Source organism: Physeter macrocephalus, chromosome 8 (genome assembly GCF_002837175.3).
Source record: "Physeter macrocephalus isolate SW-GA chromosome 8, ASM283717v5, whole genome shotgun sequence".
NCBI classification, from domain to species: domain Eukaryota; kingdom Metazoa; phylum Chordata; class Mammalia; order Artiodactyla; family Physeteridae; genus Physeter; species Physeter macrocephalus.
This window is the reverse complement of record NC_041221.1, coordinates 131,302,506-131,322,991: the sequence shown is the minus strand read 5'-3', so window position 1 is coordinate 131,322,991 and position 20,486 is coordinate 131,302,506. Positions and strand designations below refer to the sequence as shown.

At 35.9% G+C, this 20,486-nt stretch overlaps 1 protein-coding gene across 7 annotated transcripts in view; it reads right to left on the bottom strand.

The window, feature by feature from the left end:
• SEC24A (SEC24 homolog A, COPII coat complex component) overlaps window positions 1-20,486 on the bottom strand; it is a 60,881-nt gene that overhangs the window by 8,309 nt on the left and 32,086 nt on the right. For 5 of the 7 annotated variants that reach the window (XR_003681053.2, XM_007107062.4, XM_007107061.4 and 2 more), the window contains 7 exons: window positions 17,738-17,793; window positions 16,439-16,645; window positions 15,465-15,585; window positions 14,988-15,146; window positions 8,824-8,997; window positions 5,281-5,391; window positions 3,176-3,351 (listed from right to left, as the gene is read on the bottom strand). Coding sequence is in view for 5 of the 7 variants with exons in the window: in XM_007107062.4 (XP_007107124.1) it covers window positions 3,176-3,351; window positions 5,281-5,391; window positions 8,824-8,997; window positions 14,988-15,146; window positions 15,465-15,585; window positions 16,439-16,645; window positions 17,738-17,793 (1,004 nt within the window). In the remaining 2 variants the exon portion in view is untranslated. Of the gene's footprint in view, window positions 1-3,175; window positions 3,352-5,280; window positions 5,392-8,823; window positions 8,998-14,987; window positions 15,147-15,464; window positions 15,586-16,438; window positions 16,646-16,667; window positions 17,367-17,737; window positions 17,794-20,486 lie in introns of those variants that run through there. The other 2 variants (XR_008618122.1, XM_028493254.2) reach the window with 2 other exon arrangements.

Genomic DNA, 20,486 nt, shown 5'->3' with positions numbered 1-20,486 from the left:
AAAAAAAAAAAAAAAAAAAAAATATATATATATATATATATATATATATATATATATACCTAATAAGTCACACACATCTATTAAATCGTGGCTATATCCTCACCTGAAAGTCTTGACAAATTAATTATCTGACCATGGCAAAGTCATATAATCTCTCCAGCATTTGTTTCCTAATCAATGAAATCGATCTAAACACTCTATCTACCATATAGCAATAGTGATGTAAAAATCTAAATAACATTGCAAGAAGGATAAAGTTATATTGCAGATGACAAAATAAAGACATGTATGAAATATGAAGGACCAAAGATCTAAGTTTCTGTAAAAGCTGGGTGATGATTAATGGTGGTTAACTATCCTTGTTTCTCCCACAGTTAGAGAAATTAAATAATGTAACAAAGCTCACAAATCAATCAGGAAAATTAATAATTTGAAGACAACTGCTTAGCCGAATACAGATAATAAGTAATTGTGAGTTTCAACTGGAATATTAGCTCCATGAAGAATAATGAAGTTCTGAGGTAAGGTTTTAGCCATTTCTATTGATGGAAAGGAATATCAAGAGGCAGAGAGATAACAGCAATGAAAGTATACCTTAAAACAAATGCACTGGGACTTTCCTGGTGGTCCAGTGGCTAAGACTCTGTGCTCCCTATGCAGGGGGCCTGGGTTCAATCCCTGGTCAGGGAACTAGATCCTGCATTCCACAACTAAAGATACCACATGCCGCAACGAAGATCTTGAATGCCGCAATGGAGACCCAGTGCAGCCAAATAAATAAATAAATATTTTTAAAAAAACAAATAAAAAAACCCAAATGCACTGACTATAAATAAGCAAGAAGAGATAAGGTTCTTAAAGAAAGAGTACTATGGGAAATGAAAGAAGTTCCATTTATTCATTCAAAAAATATCTACTGAGTGCCTACTATGTACTAAGAACTGTTCTAGATGCAGGGACAAAGTGGTAGACAAGTTAAAATCCTTGTCCTTGTGGACAAAAATCCTAGTAAGGGAGAAGTAAATAATAAACAAGCAAAATATGTGGTATTTCAGTGTTAAGTGCTATGGAGAAAAACAAAGGAAGAAAGAGAGATAAAGAATGTCACGGTGGGATGGGATGAGAGTACTGCATATTAAATGGGGAGATGAGGGAAGGCAGGCCTCAGTGAAGGACAGCATTTAATGAAAGACCTGAAGAGGGAAGAGCTCAGATTCTTAAATGTTAAAATTTAAGTATTTATGTAACCTCTGTGCATTTACATTATATTCAGAAGTAGAAATACATAATTTGAGTTAAAGAAACTAGAATTATATTCAAAAGCTATTTCTATCAATGTGTAACAGGTTGCCCTTCTTGCCTGGAAGAGACAACATACACCTGACAGGCCAATGCTGGAGTTCAGAAAGTATACAAATTGACACGAGTAGTCCTTAATTCATCCTGGAATCTGGGATGGTTCCCCAGGTGATCTGTTAACATGAGCTTTTTAATAAAATTTTATAAGGGAAAGTTATACTAAGTCTACAAGTTTAGACATTTTTTATTAATTGAAGTATAGTTAATTTACAATGTGTTAGTTTCAAGTGTGCAGCAAAGTGATTCAGTTTCCTCTTTTTCAGATTCTTTTCCAGTACAGGTTACTATTTTTAATATATAAATTTATTTTATTTATTCATTTTTGGCTGCATTGGGTCTTCGTTGCTGTGCGCAGGCTTTCTCTAGTTGTGGCGAGCGGGGGCTACTCTTCGTTGTGGTGCACGGGCTTCTTCATTGCGGTGGCTTCTCTTGCTGTGGAGCACAGGCTCTAGGCGCAGGCTTCAGTAGTTGTGGCACTCAGGCTCAGTAGTTGTGGTTCGCGGGCTCTAGAGCACAGGCTCAGTAGTTGTGGTGCACAGGCTTAGTTGCTCCACGGCATGTGGGATCTTCCCAGGCCAGGGCTGGAACCCGTGTCCCCTGCATTGGCAGGCAGATTCTTAACCACTGCGCCACCAGGGAAGCCCAGTATAGGTTATTATAAGATGTTAAGTATAGTTCCCTGTGCTATACAGTAGGTCCTTGTTATTTACCTATCTTATATATAGTAGTGTGTATGTTAATCCCAAACTCCTAATTTATCTCTCCCCCAATCCCCGCTATCCCCTTTGGTAACCATGTTTGTTTTCTAAGGACATTATATTTTGGACATTGGAAAAATAAGCCTCCTCCACCAGGCTAGAGTTTCCTTTTTTTCTTTTTTCAGGAGCCAGGGGTATGGGCAAAACGTAGGCAGGGGAGACAAATAAATAATAATATAAAAAATTAAAAAATTAAAAATAAATATTTTCTTAAAAAGTCCTGTATAAATAAATATATGCACAAAGAGCTACCAGATCACAGAAAGAAAGGCAGCTGCCAGAGAGACAACATTTGAGCTCAAAGACAAGGATAGGAAAGCATAATGCAGATCATGGAAATAGGTACACATGTATAAGGCATTTCTAAGATTAAGAAATGAAATATAGGACTTCCCTGGTGGCGCAGTGGTTAAAGAATCCACCAGCCAATGCAGGGGACACAGGTTCGAGCCCTGGTCCAGGAAGATCCCACATGCTGCAGAGCAACTAAGCCTGTGTGCCACAACTACTGAGCCTGTGCATCTAGAGCCTGTGCTCAACAAGAGAAGCCACTGCAATGAGAAGCCCATGTACCGCAATGAAGAGTAGCCCCCGCTCGCTGCAACTATAGAAAGCCCGTGCGCAGCAACAAAGACCCAACGCAGCCTAAATAAATAAATAGTAATTGCATTACAAAAAAAAAAGAAATGAAATATGGCTGAAATATTGTAGGGAGCAGGAAAGCATCATAAGAAGAGTCTCGTGTGTGACTTGTTGCTCTAGTGGTAAAATATACAGTTCCTGTTTTGAAAAACTGGAAAACTGATCATTTGCATGTTTGAAAACATCAGTGAATACTTCATCAGTGAGCATCTCTTACAAAGAAGGCACATACTTAAAATCAGTATTTTGTAAATTTTTTTGGTTACAAATCCGTTAATACAATAGGAGTTAAGGTCCCTGTCCTCAGAAAACTTAACTGATGTAAAGTTATATATACAATGTTTAGTGGTTCACAGGACAAAAACTTTGGCTGTTGACATTTTCACTGTGTTAGTTTCTGATTCTGATTCTTTTACCTGTTTAAGGAGAGCCAACACAAACAGTGGGAAAAGCCGCAAAGAAAAAGGAACCATAAGTCCATGCTGCTGGTTACTTAGGACTGAAGAACGATAAGCTGAAAGAGAGTCTATGACAGCATTCACTAGGGCATCCCGAGCATCACTCAGACTGGCAGTCACAGACCTGTCAACAGCTAATAGAGGTTGAGGTAGGGACAAAAGAGAAAAAAGATAGAAGTTTAGCTACCCCACTGTTAAGGAAAGAAAAGTTTCTTAAAATTATACAAATTATTTGTCAAGTTATTACATACACAAGGAACCAAACATAGCAGTTAACAGCACATACTTTGGAAAATCAAATCAATCTGTGTTGAAATGTTCTTCTGCTATTTCCTAGCAGTATGAATATTTGGAAAGTAATTTAACCTTCATGAGCCTCAGTATCCTTACTTGTAAAATGCGAAAACTGTATTTTCCCAAATCTAAGATGTTATTAATTGTAACCCACCATTTTATTTTATGTATCATTGAGAAAGAAAAAACTCTGCAATTAAACACACATGCTTTCTTAACACAGAGAATTTTTATTTCATATTTATTGAAAGAACTCTTGGCATTTAGATGATCTTCATCATCTGTCATGCCACTGTTTTATGCTTTTCTTTATACTCAAAAAATTTCTTCAATACTAAAAACACTATAATTGTTTTGAAGACTTCTCAAACTATAACTAAACTCAATTCATGTGCTATCAAAAATACACTCAATGGGGCTTCCCTGGTGGCACAGTGGTTGAGAGTCCGCCTGCCAATGCAGGGGACACGGGTTCGTGCCCCGGTCTGGGAAGATCCCACATGCCGCGGAGCGGCTGGGCCCATAAGCCATGGCCGCTGAGCCTGCACGTCCAGAGCCTGTGCTAGGGGAGGGACTTCCCTGGTGGTCCACTGGTTAAGATTCCATGCTTCCAATGCAGGGGGAATGGGTTTGATCCCTGCTCAGGGAACGAAGATCCCACAGGCCACGCAACGTGGCCAAAAGATTAAAAAAAAAATACACTCAATGAGGTGATGTTATTAACTGCTATGACCAAATTTGTACATAAGCAAGAAAGAATGAAGACTACTGTTTACCTGATCAACAGTAACTCTAAGACTTTATCAATTGAAGACATCCTGATTTTAAAGATTTTGACAAAATGTGAAAAAAAGTGCATATTGGGATCAACCAATTTTAATAACAGAACTATAATTTGTTGTGAAGTTTTTTTTAAATCCACAAATACTGCCTGATATATAGTTGTTGCTGAAAATAATAATAATCACACTGTTACCAAAACATACCAGTTCAACTAAATATAAAGGCAATGACCCTCAAATTTCTTAGGTCACAATTTTTAACTTTTGACAACGCATGAGACTAAAGTGAGGTTCGATTCTTTACCATGTTCCATTAAAGAAAAATTTTCCCAATAGGAAATTCAAGAAAATAGGTAATTATTCCTATTATAGGCAGATTTGAGTTTGAAGCAAATGGACCCACTGGTAGTCATCCCTGAAGGAGAAAGGGAGCAAGAAACAAAATGATGTTAAGCTCTATGTATTTGAAAAAAGGATCCAAAAAAAAAAAATCCAAGAAAGCAACTCTGAGATGGAAAACATTAAGGAAAACACGGTTATTTAAGTCCATAGCAGGCAGATTGTGAGGCAGAAAAGTTTAGTGGTTGCCTAAGGCCAGTGAGGGAAGAAGAAGGGAGTGAGCAGTAAGTGTTAATGGACATGAGGTTCTTTTGGGGGTGACAGAAATGTTCTAAAACTGGATTGAGGTGATGGCCACACAAATCTGTATATATACTCAAAACAATGGAATTGTATACTTAAATGGGTTAAGTGATTGTTATATCACTTATATCTCAATAAACTGAAACTACATTTCAATAAAGCTGTTTAAATTAAAAAAAAAAAAAGATCAGGTTATCTGCAGCAGATCCATTTACTTAGCAGGCATACACCGGATCCAAAATATTGAAATTGTAAAGCTAATTATTTAAAGGAAAACAAAACTATGTGGACATTTCAAATGTTACTACTTGCAATATATTTGCAATAGGTGATAACAATTCTTACCCATATTGGCCAATAACCCTGAAATTGCTTGAACATCAGCTCCAAGAAAGACTTCATTTAGAGTTGAAACTACTGGCAAACACAAAGTATGAACACGAATTCTTCTTTCACCTTTGGACAAAACATACAAATGATAGTGAGGGACAGCGCTATAAAAAAAAGTTTGTATTAAAGTTACTTGGAAAAATCAGTTCTTTTCAATTTGGAACCAAAACAGGGTTATGTATAGTAAGCAGGGATAGTATCAAAACTTTAATTCGTGAAAACTCTAAAGCATTATTTCTTTTATTTTTTTTTACTACAAAATTATTTTTCTTCAAGGTATTACTGAAAAGACCACAGGGATCATATCCAAATGATGGTAACATGCTAGCTTCTTAAAAGTTTCTTTTCTGAATTTTTTGGTTACTTTACCCTTTTTCGTAAACACAATTTTGGGAAAATATACATACTGTAAGACAACACTACTCCTAGATGTGTTCTAGAGTTTGTTTTGATATTTGAAGTCCAGAGAAATTTCTTTTTTTTTTTTTTTTTTTTTTTTTGCTCTACGCGGGCCTTTCACTGTTGTGGCCTCTCCCGTTGTGGAACACAGGCTCCGTTTTCATATTTGAAGTCCAGAGAAATTTCTTTTTTTTTTTTTTTTTTTTTTTGCGCTACGCGGGCCTTTCACTGTTGTGGCCTCTCCCGTTGTGGAACACAGGCTCCGGACGCGCAGGCTCAGCGGCCATGGCTCACGGGCCTAGCCGCTCCACGGCATGTGGGATCTTCCCAGACCGTGGCACGAACCCGTGTCCCCTGCATCAGCAGGCGGACTCTCAACCACTGTGCCACCAGGGAAGCCCCAGAGAAATTTTATGTTTCTTTTTAATCACAGGAAAAAAATTTAAAAGAAATAGACTAAAGCCGCTCACCACAGCCAAATTATAAACAAACAAACAAACAAAGCTTTCATTAAAAAAAAGAAATCAACTAATAGTCACAATACATCCTCTGGTTAATTACCCACAACAATAAAAATCAATAAATACAAGAAACAAAAATGAAAATCTTTTGAGAGCCATAAAATATCAAGTATCATGTCAATCTTTAAAAAATTTCTAATGAGCAAGACCTTGAACAACAAAGAAAAAGAACAAGTAAAAAAACTAGAGAGGATACCCACACTACAACCTGCAGGGACACATGAAGACTAAAGTAATTGTATCTAGGAGGAGCTCATACAAATTACTTTTAAAGAGAAGTGATATCTACAAAAAAGGGTAACATTGTTTAGTGCTTCTTGTCTAGATAAAAACATTGAGAACTAAAAGAAATAAGATACAATGTTTAGCCTATCATATTGGCAACAACAACTATTACACACATAGATACAGACACACACAGATACATGCACACAAAATCAGAGGCTGAAATGAAAAGGGCACTGGATGGGACTACAAATTGGTAAAATATTTCTGAAAAGCAATCTGACAATACCAAGATTTTTCTAAACAGTTGATCTCTATACTTTTTATTTCCAATCCTAGAAATCCATCTCAGGGAAATTTTCAGAAATGACAAAGATTTGTGGACATGGATAGATATTAAAATCACATTTTCCATAAAAACAAAACATTAGAAATAAACTAAACTTCAAATAGTAAATATATAAAAAGATATCCAATGTTAGTTATTAGGGAAACATGAAATAAAACTAAAAGTGGTATCACTATACTTTATTAAAATGGCAAAACAGACAAACAAAACAAACAAAAAACCTCAAACCAAACACAACAAACAAAAACTAAACACTGATAACAGCAAATGCTGGTGAGGATGCAGAGCAGTTGGAACTCTCATACACTGCTGGTGAATGCAAAATGGTACAGCCACTTAGGAAAACAGTTTAGCAACTTCCTAAAAAGTTAAACATAAATAAGCTCACGGATACAACCTAGCCATCCATCGAAAACACTGAAAAAGTATTAACTGAAGTGAAATCACAATTTATGCTCACACAAAAATCCACATGCAAATGTTTATAGGGGCTATATTTGAAACGGCCAAAAACTGGAAACAACCCAAATGTACCTCAACTGGAAAGTGAATAAACAAACTGGGTACAGTGGAATACTACTTAGGAATAAAAAATAACTACTGCTGGATGAAACAATATGGATGAATCTCAAATGCACTACGCTAAGTGAAAGAGCCAGATACAAAAGGCTACCTACTGTATGATTCTATTCACAAGACAGTCTTACAAAGGCAAAACTACAGGGTCAGAAAACAGATCAATGGTTGCTAGGGGCTGGGGATGGGAGAGAAATGACTACAAAAACACAAGGAGATTTGAGGGGTAATGGAACAGATTGTGATACCTAAATTGTGGTGGTGGTCACACACACATTTGTCAAAACTTGTGGAACTAAACATTAAAATGGTAGATTTTACCATAGGTGAATTATATATTAGTTTTTTTGTTTGTTTGTTTGTTTGTTTTGCGGTACGCGGGCCTCTCACTGTTGTGGCATCTCCCGTTGTGGAGCACAGGCTCCGGACGTACAGACTCAGCGGCCATGGTTCATGGGCCCAGCCGCTCTGCGGCATGTGGGATCTTCCCAGACCAGGGCATGAACCCGTGTCCCCTGCATCGGCAGGCGGACTCTCAACTACTGCGCCACCAGGGAAGCCCCTATTTTTTTTTTTTTTTAATGTTAAGAAAAATCAATGAGCAGAAAAAGGATTGGGATGTTCTTCTGTCAAAAAATGATACCTAGAGACAGAAATCCATCTTACTTTTACATTTATGACATGCAGTATTACAATCACAGTACAAAAACTGGACTTCTCTCATACTAAAGGTTTTCATTACAATATCTGTATTATACATTTTTTACAGATTTTGGTGGGGCTGTGAAGGTCAGTAGACATAGCACAGAAACACTTCCAAAACCTTTTTTAAGGAGACAAACAGAATAGGGTGAGAGCTGTGAATCTTTAAAATAATAAAAATAAATTTAACCAGCCTTCACATCATCTTTAGGACAAAACACATTATAAATTAATTAGTACTAAACAAATTATACCCTTAAAAAGTGTTTATCTTCCGTTTGAGTTCCTTCAAAACTTAACTCAAACGTCACCCTCTGTGAGACCTTTCCTGGCAACCCTATCTTAAAAAACAATCCCCTGAGCACTTCTTAAACCCTTCACCTGCTTTCTGTTTCTCATTAACTGATATTACTATGTAACATACTACTATTTTACTTATGTATCTTCTTTATTGTTTGTCTTCCCTACTAGAATAAGCACTATGAGAAAAAGGTTTTTAATTCAGCTTTATTGACTGTTGTATTACCAGAACATATTTCAGACACTAAGTAGACTCTCAAGGAGTTTATCACAAGTCATAGACTACATGGCCAAATCAAAAATCTTACCTTTGCTATATCATTGTGCTTATAGTTAACAATACGGTATTTTAGACTTAAATTTTGTTAAGAGGATAGATCTCATGTTATGTGTTTTTGCCACAGTAAAACAAACAAAAAAACTTACCTTTGCTGGATGTATACAAGAGTGCTGACTGAAAGGAAACCAACTGAGTGTCAGTAAGACTCTCTTCCACTGACATCTGTACTGCATACCCAGCATCTGGGTTTACATTGGGTAAAGACAGTAAGTCTGTGGACCGAACAAAGAAGTTCCCATGGAAAGTATGAATGGAAAGACCTAGAAAAGAAAAATATATCAAAATGATTTATATACACCTACATATAGATATTTACATTTTATCCTTGTCACTTATCAGAATAGCACAGAGTAAATTAAAAAGTTTAGATGTGATATTGTGGTTTATAAGAAATATATACTTGGTCTTCACCAGTTCCTGGCACAGAGCTCCTAAAACCCTTAGAATTCCGTAAGTGTTGAGAGTCATAAAGGTATCTTTTGCTATGTTAACAAAGTGGCTTTGGAAAGCACTTAGGTAACCTAAGGATGGGGGCTGGTTGTCAGAGGATTCAACCATATGATAAGAGGGTTAGATCTTCCAGTTCAACCCCCCACCACTACCTCCAGGGAGGGGAGAGGCGCTAGAGGTTGAATCAATCACCAAATGTCAGTGATTTATCAGTCATGACTATGTAATAAAGCCTCCATAAAAACCCAAAAGGATGGGGTCCTTTAGAGAGCTCTGGGATTGTGAATACATGGAGATTTGGGGAGAGTGAAGATCTCAAAGAGAGCAAGGAAGCTCCAGAAGCTCCCTTTCCCTATATCTTGCTCTATGCATCTTTTCTATTTTGCTGTTCTTGAGTTATATCCTTTTAAAATAAACTAGTAATCTAGTAATTAAAATGTTTCTCTGAGTTCTATAAGCCACTCTAGCCAATAATTTCAACCAAAGGAGGGATTCGTTGGAACATCCAATCTATAGCCAGTTGGTCAGAAGCACAGGTAACAAACTGGACTTGCATCTGGCTTCTTAAATGGGATGGTGGGTGGGGGGAAGGATGGGAGATGGTCTTGTGAGACTGAACCCATAACTTGTGGGATCTGATGTTAGCTCTACATAGACGATGTCAGAACTGAGTTAACTGCTTGGTTGTGGGGAGAAAAACAACCCACACATTGTAACTGGAAGCAGAATCATATTAAAGAATACACAGTAGTTAGAGTGTGGAAGGAATAAAAGATATCTTCTTAAATGAATTCAAATTTTCAAAAAACTTTTTTCAATAATAATTTGGCAATATCTACCAAAATTCTAAATGGGTACTTACTTCGACTCCAGTAATTCCATAACTAAGAATTTATCCTAGAATATCCTTGTAAAATATCCTTGTAACAGTGTTTCTACTAACAAATCTCACAACTGGTATTTGCTCACACTGACAACTCAAAAAAAAAGAATTTATTCTATAGATACAATTAAGTGCCAAATTCATATGTGCAAAAAAAAATTAAGCATAACAAAAAAATAAGAAATATCTTCAATGACAACGAGTAGGAAAATAACTAAATTGTGATTTTTACATTCTACTGAATACTGGGTAGAAGTTAAAAAGCATGAGACAGATCTACATAAAGTAATATTAGATCTTCAAGATTTGCTGAAAACATGTACAATGTTATTTATGCTACTACACTGTACTATATATTTTCCATGGAGAGGTACATATGTATGTAAATGTATAGAAAAACTTAGCATTACCACAATGTGGTTATAGTGACTACAAAAGGATGGAGTGAAGGTGAAATAACACACACACAAGCTTATACAACAGGACTTTAGCTTTATCAATAATGTTTTCATTTTTTACAAATAACAGGTATATATTTTGCTTGTGAAATAAAAACCAACTTTACAACAGTAATCAGGAAAAAAAGGAGGATGTAGTTCTGTACATACGAAAACAAAGTATATACAGAAAAAGAAGCCAGATGTGATCCTCACTGCTTTTATTTGAAGGCGAAAATATACTCCCATGCTTATATATGCACGGGAAAACTTTTTCAAGGGCATATGAGAAACTCTGAGGTAGACTATACTGGCTTAAGTTTAATTTCTCATTTTATATCTTTTTGTACTGTACCTTTTTTTTTTGTAGCTTTACCAAGAGCATATTATTTCATGTAATATGAATTTAATGTAATTTATCATTAAAAGAGAGAGAAACCTAAGCAAATTAACCACAAAGATTTAGTAAATTAAGCACTCTAGAAAGAGGGCATAGGTTGGTTTCTATGTCCAAGCTCTTTATGCAAAGTTAGGTACATATAAAATAGCTTCTGTCCTGCCAAATAGAAAAAGTCTTAAAAGCACTTTTAGGATGTACATTCCCCTTAATTTAGAGCCAATATCTGCAGAAATAATCATTTCTGAGGTCCATCAATCTTGAATGAATGGGATACAACAAATGGGCCCTTTAAAACATAAATACTAAACAACTATTAGAATTAACAAGCAAGTTCAACAAGGTTGCTGGATACAAGATCAGTATACAAAGAATTAACTATATTTATAGGAGAAAGAAATTTTAAAAATAATTCTATTTAAAATATAATGGAAAAAAAATTTAGGAATAAATTTAACAAAAGAAATGCAAAACTTACATTCCGAAAACTGCAAAATATTGTCGAAAAAATTAAAGAAGAGACATACCATGTTTTTGGATGGGAAGACCTATTATTGTTAAGCTGCCAATATTCCCCAAATTTACCTATTAAATACAATTCCTATCCAATACCAGCTGGCTTCTTTGAAGAAACTGACAAGATGAAACTAAAATTCATACAGAAATGCAAGGGACCCAGAATATCATAACAATCTTGGTAAGGAAGAGAAAAGTTGGGAGGACCCATACTTCCTAATTTCAACTTATTATAAAGTCACAACAGTCAAGAAAGTTTCGTCCTGGCATAATACAGACATACATTAAAAGAATAAAATTCAGGGCTTCCCTGGTGGCGCAGTGGTTGCGCGTCCGCCTGCCGATGCAGGGGGGCCGGGTTCGCGCCCCGGTCTGGGAGGATCCCACGTGCCGCGGAGCGGCTGGGCCCGTGAGCCGTGGCCGCTGGGCCTGCGCGTCCGGAGCCTGTGCTCCGCGGCGGGAGAGGCCGCAGCGGAGGAAGGCCCGCATACCACCAAAAAAAAAAGAAAAAAAAAAAAAAAAAGAATAAAATTCAGAACTCAGAAACAAACCTTCACATTTATGATCAACTAATTTTCAACAAGGGGCCATGGACACCAAGACAATTCAACAGGGAGAGAATAGTCTTTTTAACAAAAGGTGCTGGGACAAATGTATATCCAGATGCAAAAGAATGAAGTCAAACACCTACCTCATCAAATACAAAAATTAACTAAAAATAAATCAAAGACTTAAATATAAGAATTATAACTATAAAAGTCTTAGAGGACAACATACGTATAAATGTTCATGACCTTGGATTAAACAGTGGTTTAATGCTACAATAAGATACCAAAAACACAAACAGAAAAAGTTGATAAATGGGACATCACCAAAATTAAAAACAATTGTGCCTCAAAGGGTACCATTAAGAAAGTGAAAAAGGCAACCCACAAAATGGAGAAAGTATTTTTGCAAATCATATATTTGATAAAGCCCTTGTATTTAAAAATATATAAAGAACACTTAAAACTCAATAATAAAAAGACAAACAAACCAAGTTTTTAAATGGAAAAAGGATCTGAATAGACATTTCTCCAAAGAAGATAAATAACCAATAAGCACAAGAAAAGATGTTCAACCTCATTCATGAATACGGAAATACAAATCAAAACCTCAACAAGATACCACATCACACCCACTAAGATGGCTAAAAAAAAAAAAACAGGACAAAAAAAAGTATTGAAAAGGATGTGAAGAAATCAGTACTTTCACTGTTAGTGGGAATGTAAAATGGTGCAACTTCTAGAAAACAGTCTGGCTGTTCCTCAAAAAGCTAAACATAGTTACCTTATGACTCAACTATATACCCTAGGTATAGACCTGAGAGAAATGAAAACAGGTCCAAAACCCTCTACACAAATGTTCATAGCAAGGGACATCCCTGGCGGTCCAGTGGTTAGGGCTCCGCGCTTCCACTGCAGGGGGCGTGGGTTCGACTCCTGCTTGGGGAACTAAGATCCCACATGTTACACAGTGTGGCCAAAATTTTTAAAAAAGTTCATAGCAATACTATTCATAATATCCAAAAAGTGGAAACAACCCAAATATTCATCAACTGATGAAAGGATAAACAAAATGAGGTATCTATACAATGGAATACTATGAGAAATAAAAACAAATGAAATATTTTTTTAAGGGGGGGTGGTAATGAAATACTGATATATGCTACAACATGGATGAACCTTGAAAACATTAAAGTGTAAGAAGCCAGTTACAGAGGACCTCATATTGTATGACTCCATTAATATGAAATACCCACAACAGGCAAGTCCAGAGACAGAAAGTAGACTGGCAGTTGCCTAGGTGGGGGAATGAAAAGTGACTCCTAATCAGTACAGGGTAGCTTTTGGGAATGATAAAATGTTCTAAAATTGATCGTGGTAATATCGTGGTGAATATATTTAAAACCACTGAATTATACATTGCAAATGGGTAAATTGTATGATATGTAAATTTTATCTCAATAAAGCTTCTATTAAAAAAAAAGGAAACAGAATGCTATTGTGGAAACTGATCGGTTATGGGTGACACCAATATCTGTGCGCTGTCTGGAGATGTGGCAACCTCTTAAGTATTTATCTGATACTTCATTTGACACGTCATTTGATCAACATATTTTAACATCTATCTAGTGGACAGGTTTGTGGATCCTTATCTTTTGATACCTATTTTTTGCTACATATTTCACATAATCTTTCCACTGTAAAAAATTATTGCTTCATACCCTTTTACAGAGCAGTAATATTTTAAAATCTGAATAAAAGAGTACAAACAGGTTGATAATGTGGAGAAATGAAATATCAAGATTATAATTTCCCACTTTCATAAGAAAATAGTTGTCATATTTAGCAACCACAAAACATTTATCCTGAAAAACATTTTGAACACATGCATTCTGAAACTGTGAGACTATTTCCAAAGCAACAGTGCGGCAAGGTATTAGTAGCAGGTGCAGAATGAGAAGAACACAAACTAAAAGATACCCTACTTCTGGAGATGGATGGTGGTGATGGCTGCACAACAATGAGAATGTACTAAATGCCACTCAAATGTATACTTAAAAATGGGAAAATGATAAAAATTTTTTAATTTTTAATTTTTTGGCTGCACTGTGCAGCATGTGGGATCTTAGTTCCCCGACCAGGGTTTGAACCTGCGCCCCCTGCATCGGAAACATGGAGCCTTAACCACTGGACCACCAGGGAAGTCCTGTAAAATGGTAAATTTTATGTTATGTCTGTTTTACCACAATTTTAAAAAATAGTTGTAACAAAAAAAGATCTTCCACTATTACTGTTCAATAAGTGGAATAAAAATCCACCAGTAATATGTTTTATTTTCTTTGGAGATATTTTTTCACTGAGATACAATTCACATAGAAAAAACCCCACACTTTTCAAGTGTACAATTCAGTGGTTTTTAGTATATTCAAAATAGTCCCTAGGGCTTCCCAGGTGGCGCAGTGGTTAAGAATCCGCCAGCCAATGCAGGGGACGCGGGTTCGAGCCCTGGTCCGGGAAGATCCCACATGCCGTGGAGCAACTAAGCCCATGTGCCACAACTACTGAGCCTGCGCTCTAGAGCCTGTGAGCCACAACTACAGAAGCCCACCCACCTAGAGCCCGCACTCCGCAACAAGAGAAGCCACCACAATGAGAAGTCCGCTTGCTGCAACTAGAGAAAGCCCGCTTGCTGCAACTAGAGAAAGCCCGCTTGCAGCAACGAAGACCCAACACAGCCAAAATAAATAAATTAATAAATAAATTTAAAAAATAATAAATTTTTAAAAATAGCAATTCCTATAAAAAAAATAGTCCTTAGTTTTTCAATATGTGTCTTCTCTATTCTTAATTGCATAGTCTGTCAAAGTAAGTACAATACCTTAAAAGAACAAATCTTTTTTTTTTTTTTTTTTTAGAAGAACAAATCTTATGAGAAAAGACTAGGTGAAAATATGTGTATATTTATTCATATCAAAAGCAACATTTACGCCTTTGTGAGTGTAAAAGAAAAAAGTGCCCCCACCTTTGGTACACCGAATCCTCATGACTGCCTCAAAGCCAATCTTCCGAGTGAGGTATCTCTGTAGTTCCTTCTGTAATTTCTGCACTTGCACTGGGTTGTGCTGGTGGTGGTAAGAGGGATAATAATAGACACTACCTGCTGAATACCGAGAAATACAACCTGGAAGAGAACACATACTCCTTTTAAGTTCTGCCATTAACTACTATTACTACACCAGAGTAACTACAAGCATTTGAATCAACCTTTCCTTAGCCTCCTAAGATATTGGCAAAAAAGAATTATTTCATCCCTTTAAATAGTAATATAGAAATTTCTCTATTATAAATATTCAGAGTATAAGACTATAAGGTTTATTATAAACTAAACTAACTTCCCAAGGGAATAAGAATTCTTTCACTTTGTCCTCTTTTAACATATCATCATAAAAATACCATTTTGACATTCACATGAGAAAAATAATCACTAGGACGAACTTACCCAGAGAAGCCAAATCAGAATACTGTCCACTCAGAAGGAATAAGTCAACAGCTACCTGCTGACCAGAACAGTCCAAGGCTAATTTCTTATAGAAGTCAGTTGATGGTGTCAAGTGAATTTCCTATTCATAATTACAAAGAGAAAAAATTTTAAATCATTAAATTGTCATAAAATTTATACACCTATCCATATATACCAAGGGTTAACAATTATCCTTGGGCATTCTACAAAATCCTTTCGTTTTGTGATATTTCCTCTTTTTGCAGTATGAAACATGTCCTGCTTAAGAATTTACTATTTTGTTTTACTTTTAAAAAGAAATATACCTATTATACTAATTTTGATAATCTATTAAATGTTTATTATGCTGGAAGCTTCTAAACTCATATGTAATACTTTTCATCTGTCATAAGAGATGGGTACTATCGATATTTTCATTTTATAAATATAAGGAAAAAGAGGGGCAAAGAAATTATGTAACTATTCAAGCTCACACATCTAAAAAGCAGTGAGACTTAGGCAGACTTATTCCAAGACTGACACCCTAATCATTACAGTATATGGCCACACTATCATAATCTTTTGAGAAATACACATCTCAAACTAAGTTTACACACACAAGGTGCTCAAAAGCAATCCATGGCAGTCAATATACCAAACCATGACTACTTTTTATTCATCATCCAGGTTCTACTTTGTCCCTGACAAGCATATTCTCTTAGTCTGCCTGACTTTCTCATCAAAGGCAGGTGGCATTGCTATGGCCTGCTAAAGATCTATACATAAGGTAAGGTGAATCAGATAGAAAATAATGTAATAAAATAGAAATGTCTACACAAAAGAGGAGAAACACTTTATCCATTTCCTTATATTCCCTCCTTTTCACAACTGAAAAATAAATTTGAAATAAGCTCTGTACTCAAAGGGACAAAGCACCAGCATAAATCTTATCATGCACTTGATGACTTTCTAACCTTAGCAGATGACCTTTGGTTGGGTTCCTCTCGTGGTTTCAGGGCTCCCACTCCAAGAGTTGGGAGTTGTGTTTGAAAAACAGACATTCGACCACCAGTTGGGGACATCAGCTTAAAGGCAGCCTGAAGGGCTGGACCCAAGGCACTCTGGGTCTCCAGGGTCTTGGTGAACATTTGCGGCAAAGTTTTCAGTAAATCTTGGACGAGCTTGTGAAATAAAGCAAGAAAACTCAAGAGTGTTACAATAAAAAATTTTTTTTCACATTAAGTCACTGACGCATACAACAGACAAGACATTGAGTCATGATGATGGTCAGAGAATCTACAGACAGTACAGTAAACAATGAAGTTGGTCAAATGACAAGAAAGCCATTTTAAGTCAACATTATAAATTGGCAAGCAAGACAAATCAAAATTGGGGCCTTACAGTTCTTGCACATGCAGTAGTCCAGCAAGACTATAAGTCCAAATGTATCCAAAAGAACCATCACAGTTTAGAGATTTTACATATTTAAATGCCATGAAATATGGCCTTCTCAATCACCTCTATACACTTTATTCTTTTCAGTTCCAAAGTGCGTTTAACTCTTCCCTACTGCAAAATCTAAGATAGCCAGTAAATTTGCCAACTAGTAATATTACTACAAAAGAAAAACAAAACAAAAAACAACTACCTATTCAGGTTAGGTTGTACAAATAAAGAGAGTTAATGGGGAAAAAAATACTTCACACTATGGCGAAGTCACCATTGCCAAGAGCTGAGACCATAGACTTGCTAGTTAAAATGTTACCCCTACGGCATATATGCATGTACAGGGTAGACAACATCCCCCCTTCAGACACATTCTGTTCACCTCTCACTGTATTATGTCATGGCAATTTCCAGGCAGGTAATAAGAGTTTCTTCTGAACTGACCCCAATGACACTCTGTGAATCAGAAAAGCAAAGGGCACTGAAAGCAGCCTAAAGTGCTTCTATGTAGTGACCAGAAGCTTATCTCAGCAACCCTCCCAATTTCCCAAATGGCTGGCAAGGCAGGTTTCCTTCAGGTTTCTCTCATTTATGGAATAGGCTTATCTTCTACCCTACTACAAATGGATACATTAAACTTAAAAGCAATCAGTTCAAGGGCAAAATCAAAAGCTGTTCATCTGATGAATTTTAACTAACTGCAAATAGAAATGCTATACATCTTAGAAATGTCACAGAGAGAAGCAAAATTCTACTTAAAGTTCATTTTAAAAATATATTCCTTCAACATTTCAATTAAACATGTCAGATAGGAAAGTGTCCCTTACCTCTTTACTTTCATTTAAATTTACTAATAAGTTCTCTGGCATAGGTATAAAAACATCTGAAAGAACAAATAAATATTTCTCTTAAAACTCAATTGTTAAAGATGTTCCAAATACATAACAGTGATATAATTAACCACCCCCATACTTAGAGAAGAGCCACTTCCTCCGTTTGTACAGCAATGTCTACGTATGTTCAGAGTAACCAAAAGAGCACTGATTTAGGCTTTTACTGCAGCTAATCTATTACCATGTAAAAAGTAAATAGCCTCCCAAATAGAAAATACTGGCCCACAAGTACTCAGTAAGGGTTTGTACAAGTACTCTGCTTCTTAGGTTAAAGACAATTTAGAATCCTGCTTTAGAATTCTTGCTTAGCCCCAGAAGCCAGCCAAAGAAACACTCTGGCATTAAAAAAAAAAAAAAGTTGACTAAGATGACAGACAAGAATTCTGTGTCTTGACATGGAAGTAATACAGCCCACCAACAGCTCTGTCATTCATAAAGCACATACTTTCTCATAAAGAAGGCCCCCATTCTACTTATGGGACTACAAAGTCAAGTGAATCAGGAGGTATGCTAAATGGCCACATCAGAAGAGCTTCTCAGGATTCAAATTTATTCTTTCTTAGGAATTAAATATCCTTTCTTAGAAGGAAGCAAACTGGGAAGGAAATGTGGGTGGTGATGCAGGTTTATGAGGGGTCTCACTTTCTACATTTTTGTACTGTTTATTTTTTATTAAAAAATAACAAAAATAAGGCTCATCATAATGTTCATGAAAAATAACACCAATAATTTGAAACATTAAATATTTACTTTAACTATCACATAAAAAATGTATTATTGTTTAGATTTCTTCCTTTTTCTTTAAAATTAAACAGATTTTAATAAAAGTTTTAAGATATAATTCACATACCATAAAATTTACCCTTGCAGAAGATACAATTCAGTGATTTTTTTAATATATGCACAGAGTTGTACAACTAACAACACTATCTAATTCTAGATCCTTTCCATCATCCCAAAAGGGAACCCCACACCAATTACCAGTCACATTCCTCAATTCCCTATCAACTCCCACAGCTCTAGGCAGCCACTTTCTGTCTCTGGATTGGCCTATTCTCAACATTTCATATTAATGGAGTCACACTATGAGGTCCTTTGTGACTGGCTTCTTACACTTAGCTTCATGTGTTCAAGGTTCATCCAGGTTGTAGCATTTATCAGTACTTTATTCTTTTTTATTGCTGAGTAACAAAACATTTCATTGTATGGATAGTCTACATTTTGTTTATGTTGGGTTGTTTCCACTTCTTGGCTGAGTTGCTACCAACATTCATGTACACATTTTTGTGTGGACATGTTTTGTACTGTTTTATTAATTCATATTTAGCAATTTTTAAAAATTGAAGTGTAGTTGCTTTACAGTATAGACATGTTTTTAATTTTCTTGAGCATATACCTATTAAGTAAATTATAACCAGTATAATTGCTGGTTATATGGTAACTCTATGTTTAACTTCCAGAGAAACTGACAAAATGCTTTCCCTAATGGTGGCACCATTTTCCATTCCTACTACTAGTGAATGAGGGTTCCGATTTCTCCACATCCTTGCAAATACTTGTTACTGTCCTTTAAAAAATTTTTTGCTATGTGACATCCAGCAAGGGATAGTCCATTTATCAGCTCATGTATAAAGTTGAGAGGCTGGACCATATCAGTAAATTCACAACTTGGCCCATCATCAGAATCACCTGTTCAGTGATTTTATTTTATGCCAAATAAGTACCTGGGTAAACAGATAAGGGACATGAATGACTGACTTGGCTGCTCTGTTGTGAGACCTGGAACAACCAAGACAGAGTGGGCTCTATTCAACTATTTCATTTTAAAGTTGTACAGTCAATTCTCCTAAATCATAGATTTTATAGTTGCAAACTTGCCTACTTATTAAAATTTATTTGTAACCCCAAAACCAATACTCATGGAACCTTCCCAGCTATTCAGATATGCTCAAAGCAGCAAAAAATTTTGGTTTTCAGAATTTTTTTTAACTGGTGTGATGTGGCATTTCACTGTAGTTTTCATTTGCATTTCCCTGATAACTCATGATATGGAGCATCTTTTCAAGGGATTATGAGCCAACTGCATATACAGAATATTGAATATGGTGTAATGAATAGAGACATGTCTATTCAAATCCTTTGCCCACTTTTTAACTAGGTTGTCTTTTTAATAAGTTGTAGAAGTTTTTTACATAATCTAGATATATATTTTGATCAGATACATAACTTGCAAATATTTTCTCTCATTCTCTCATTCTTCACTTTCATGATGGCATCCTTTGAAACACAAAAGGTTTTAATCTTTTTTGATTTTTAAAAATTTTTATTTTTTTTTGTTTATTGAAGTATAGTTGACTTACAATGTTGTGCTAATTTCTGCTGTACAGCAAAGTGATTCAGTTATACATATACATATTCTTTTCCATATTCTTTTCCATTATGGTTTATCACAGGATACTGAATATAGTTCCCTGTGCTCTACTGCAGGACCTTGCTGTTTATCCAAAAGTTTTTAATTGTTAGGAAGCCCAACTTATCTGTTTTTTCTTTTGGTGTTTGTGCTTTTGGTGTTATATCTAAGAAATCACTGCCTAGGGCTTCCCTGGTGGCGCAGTGGTTGAGAGTCCGCCTGCCAATGCAGGGGACATGGGTTCGTGCCCAGGTCTGGGAAGATCTCACATGC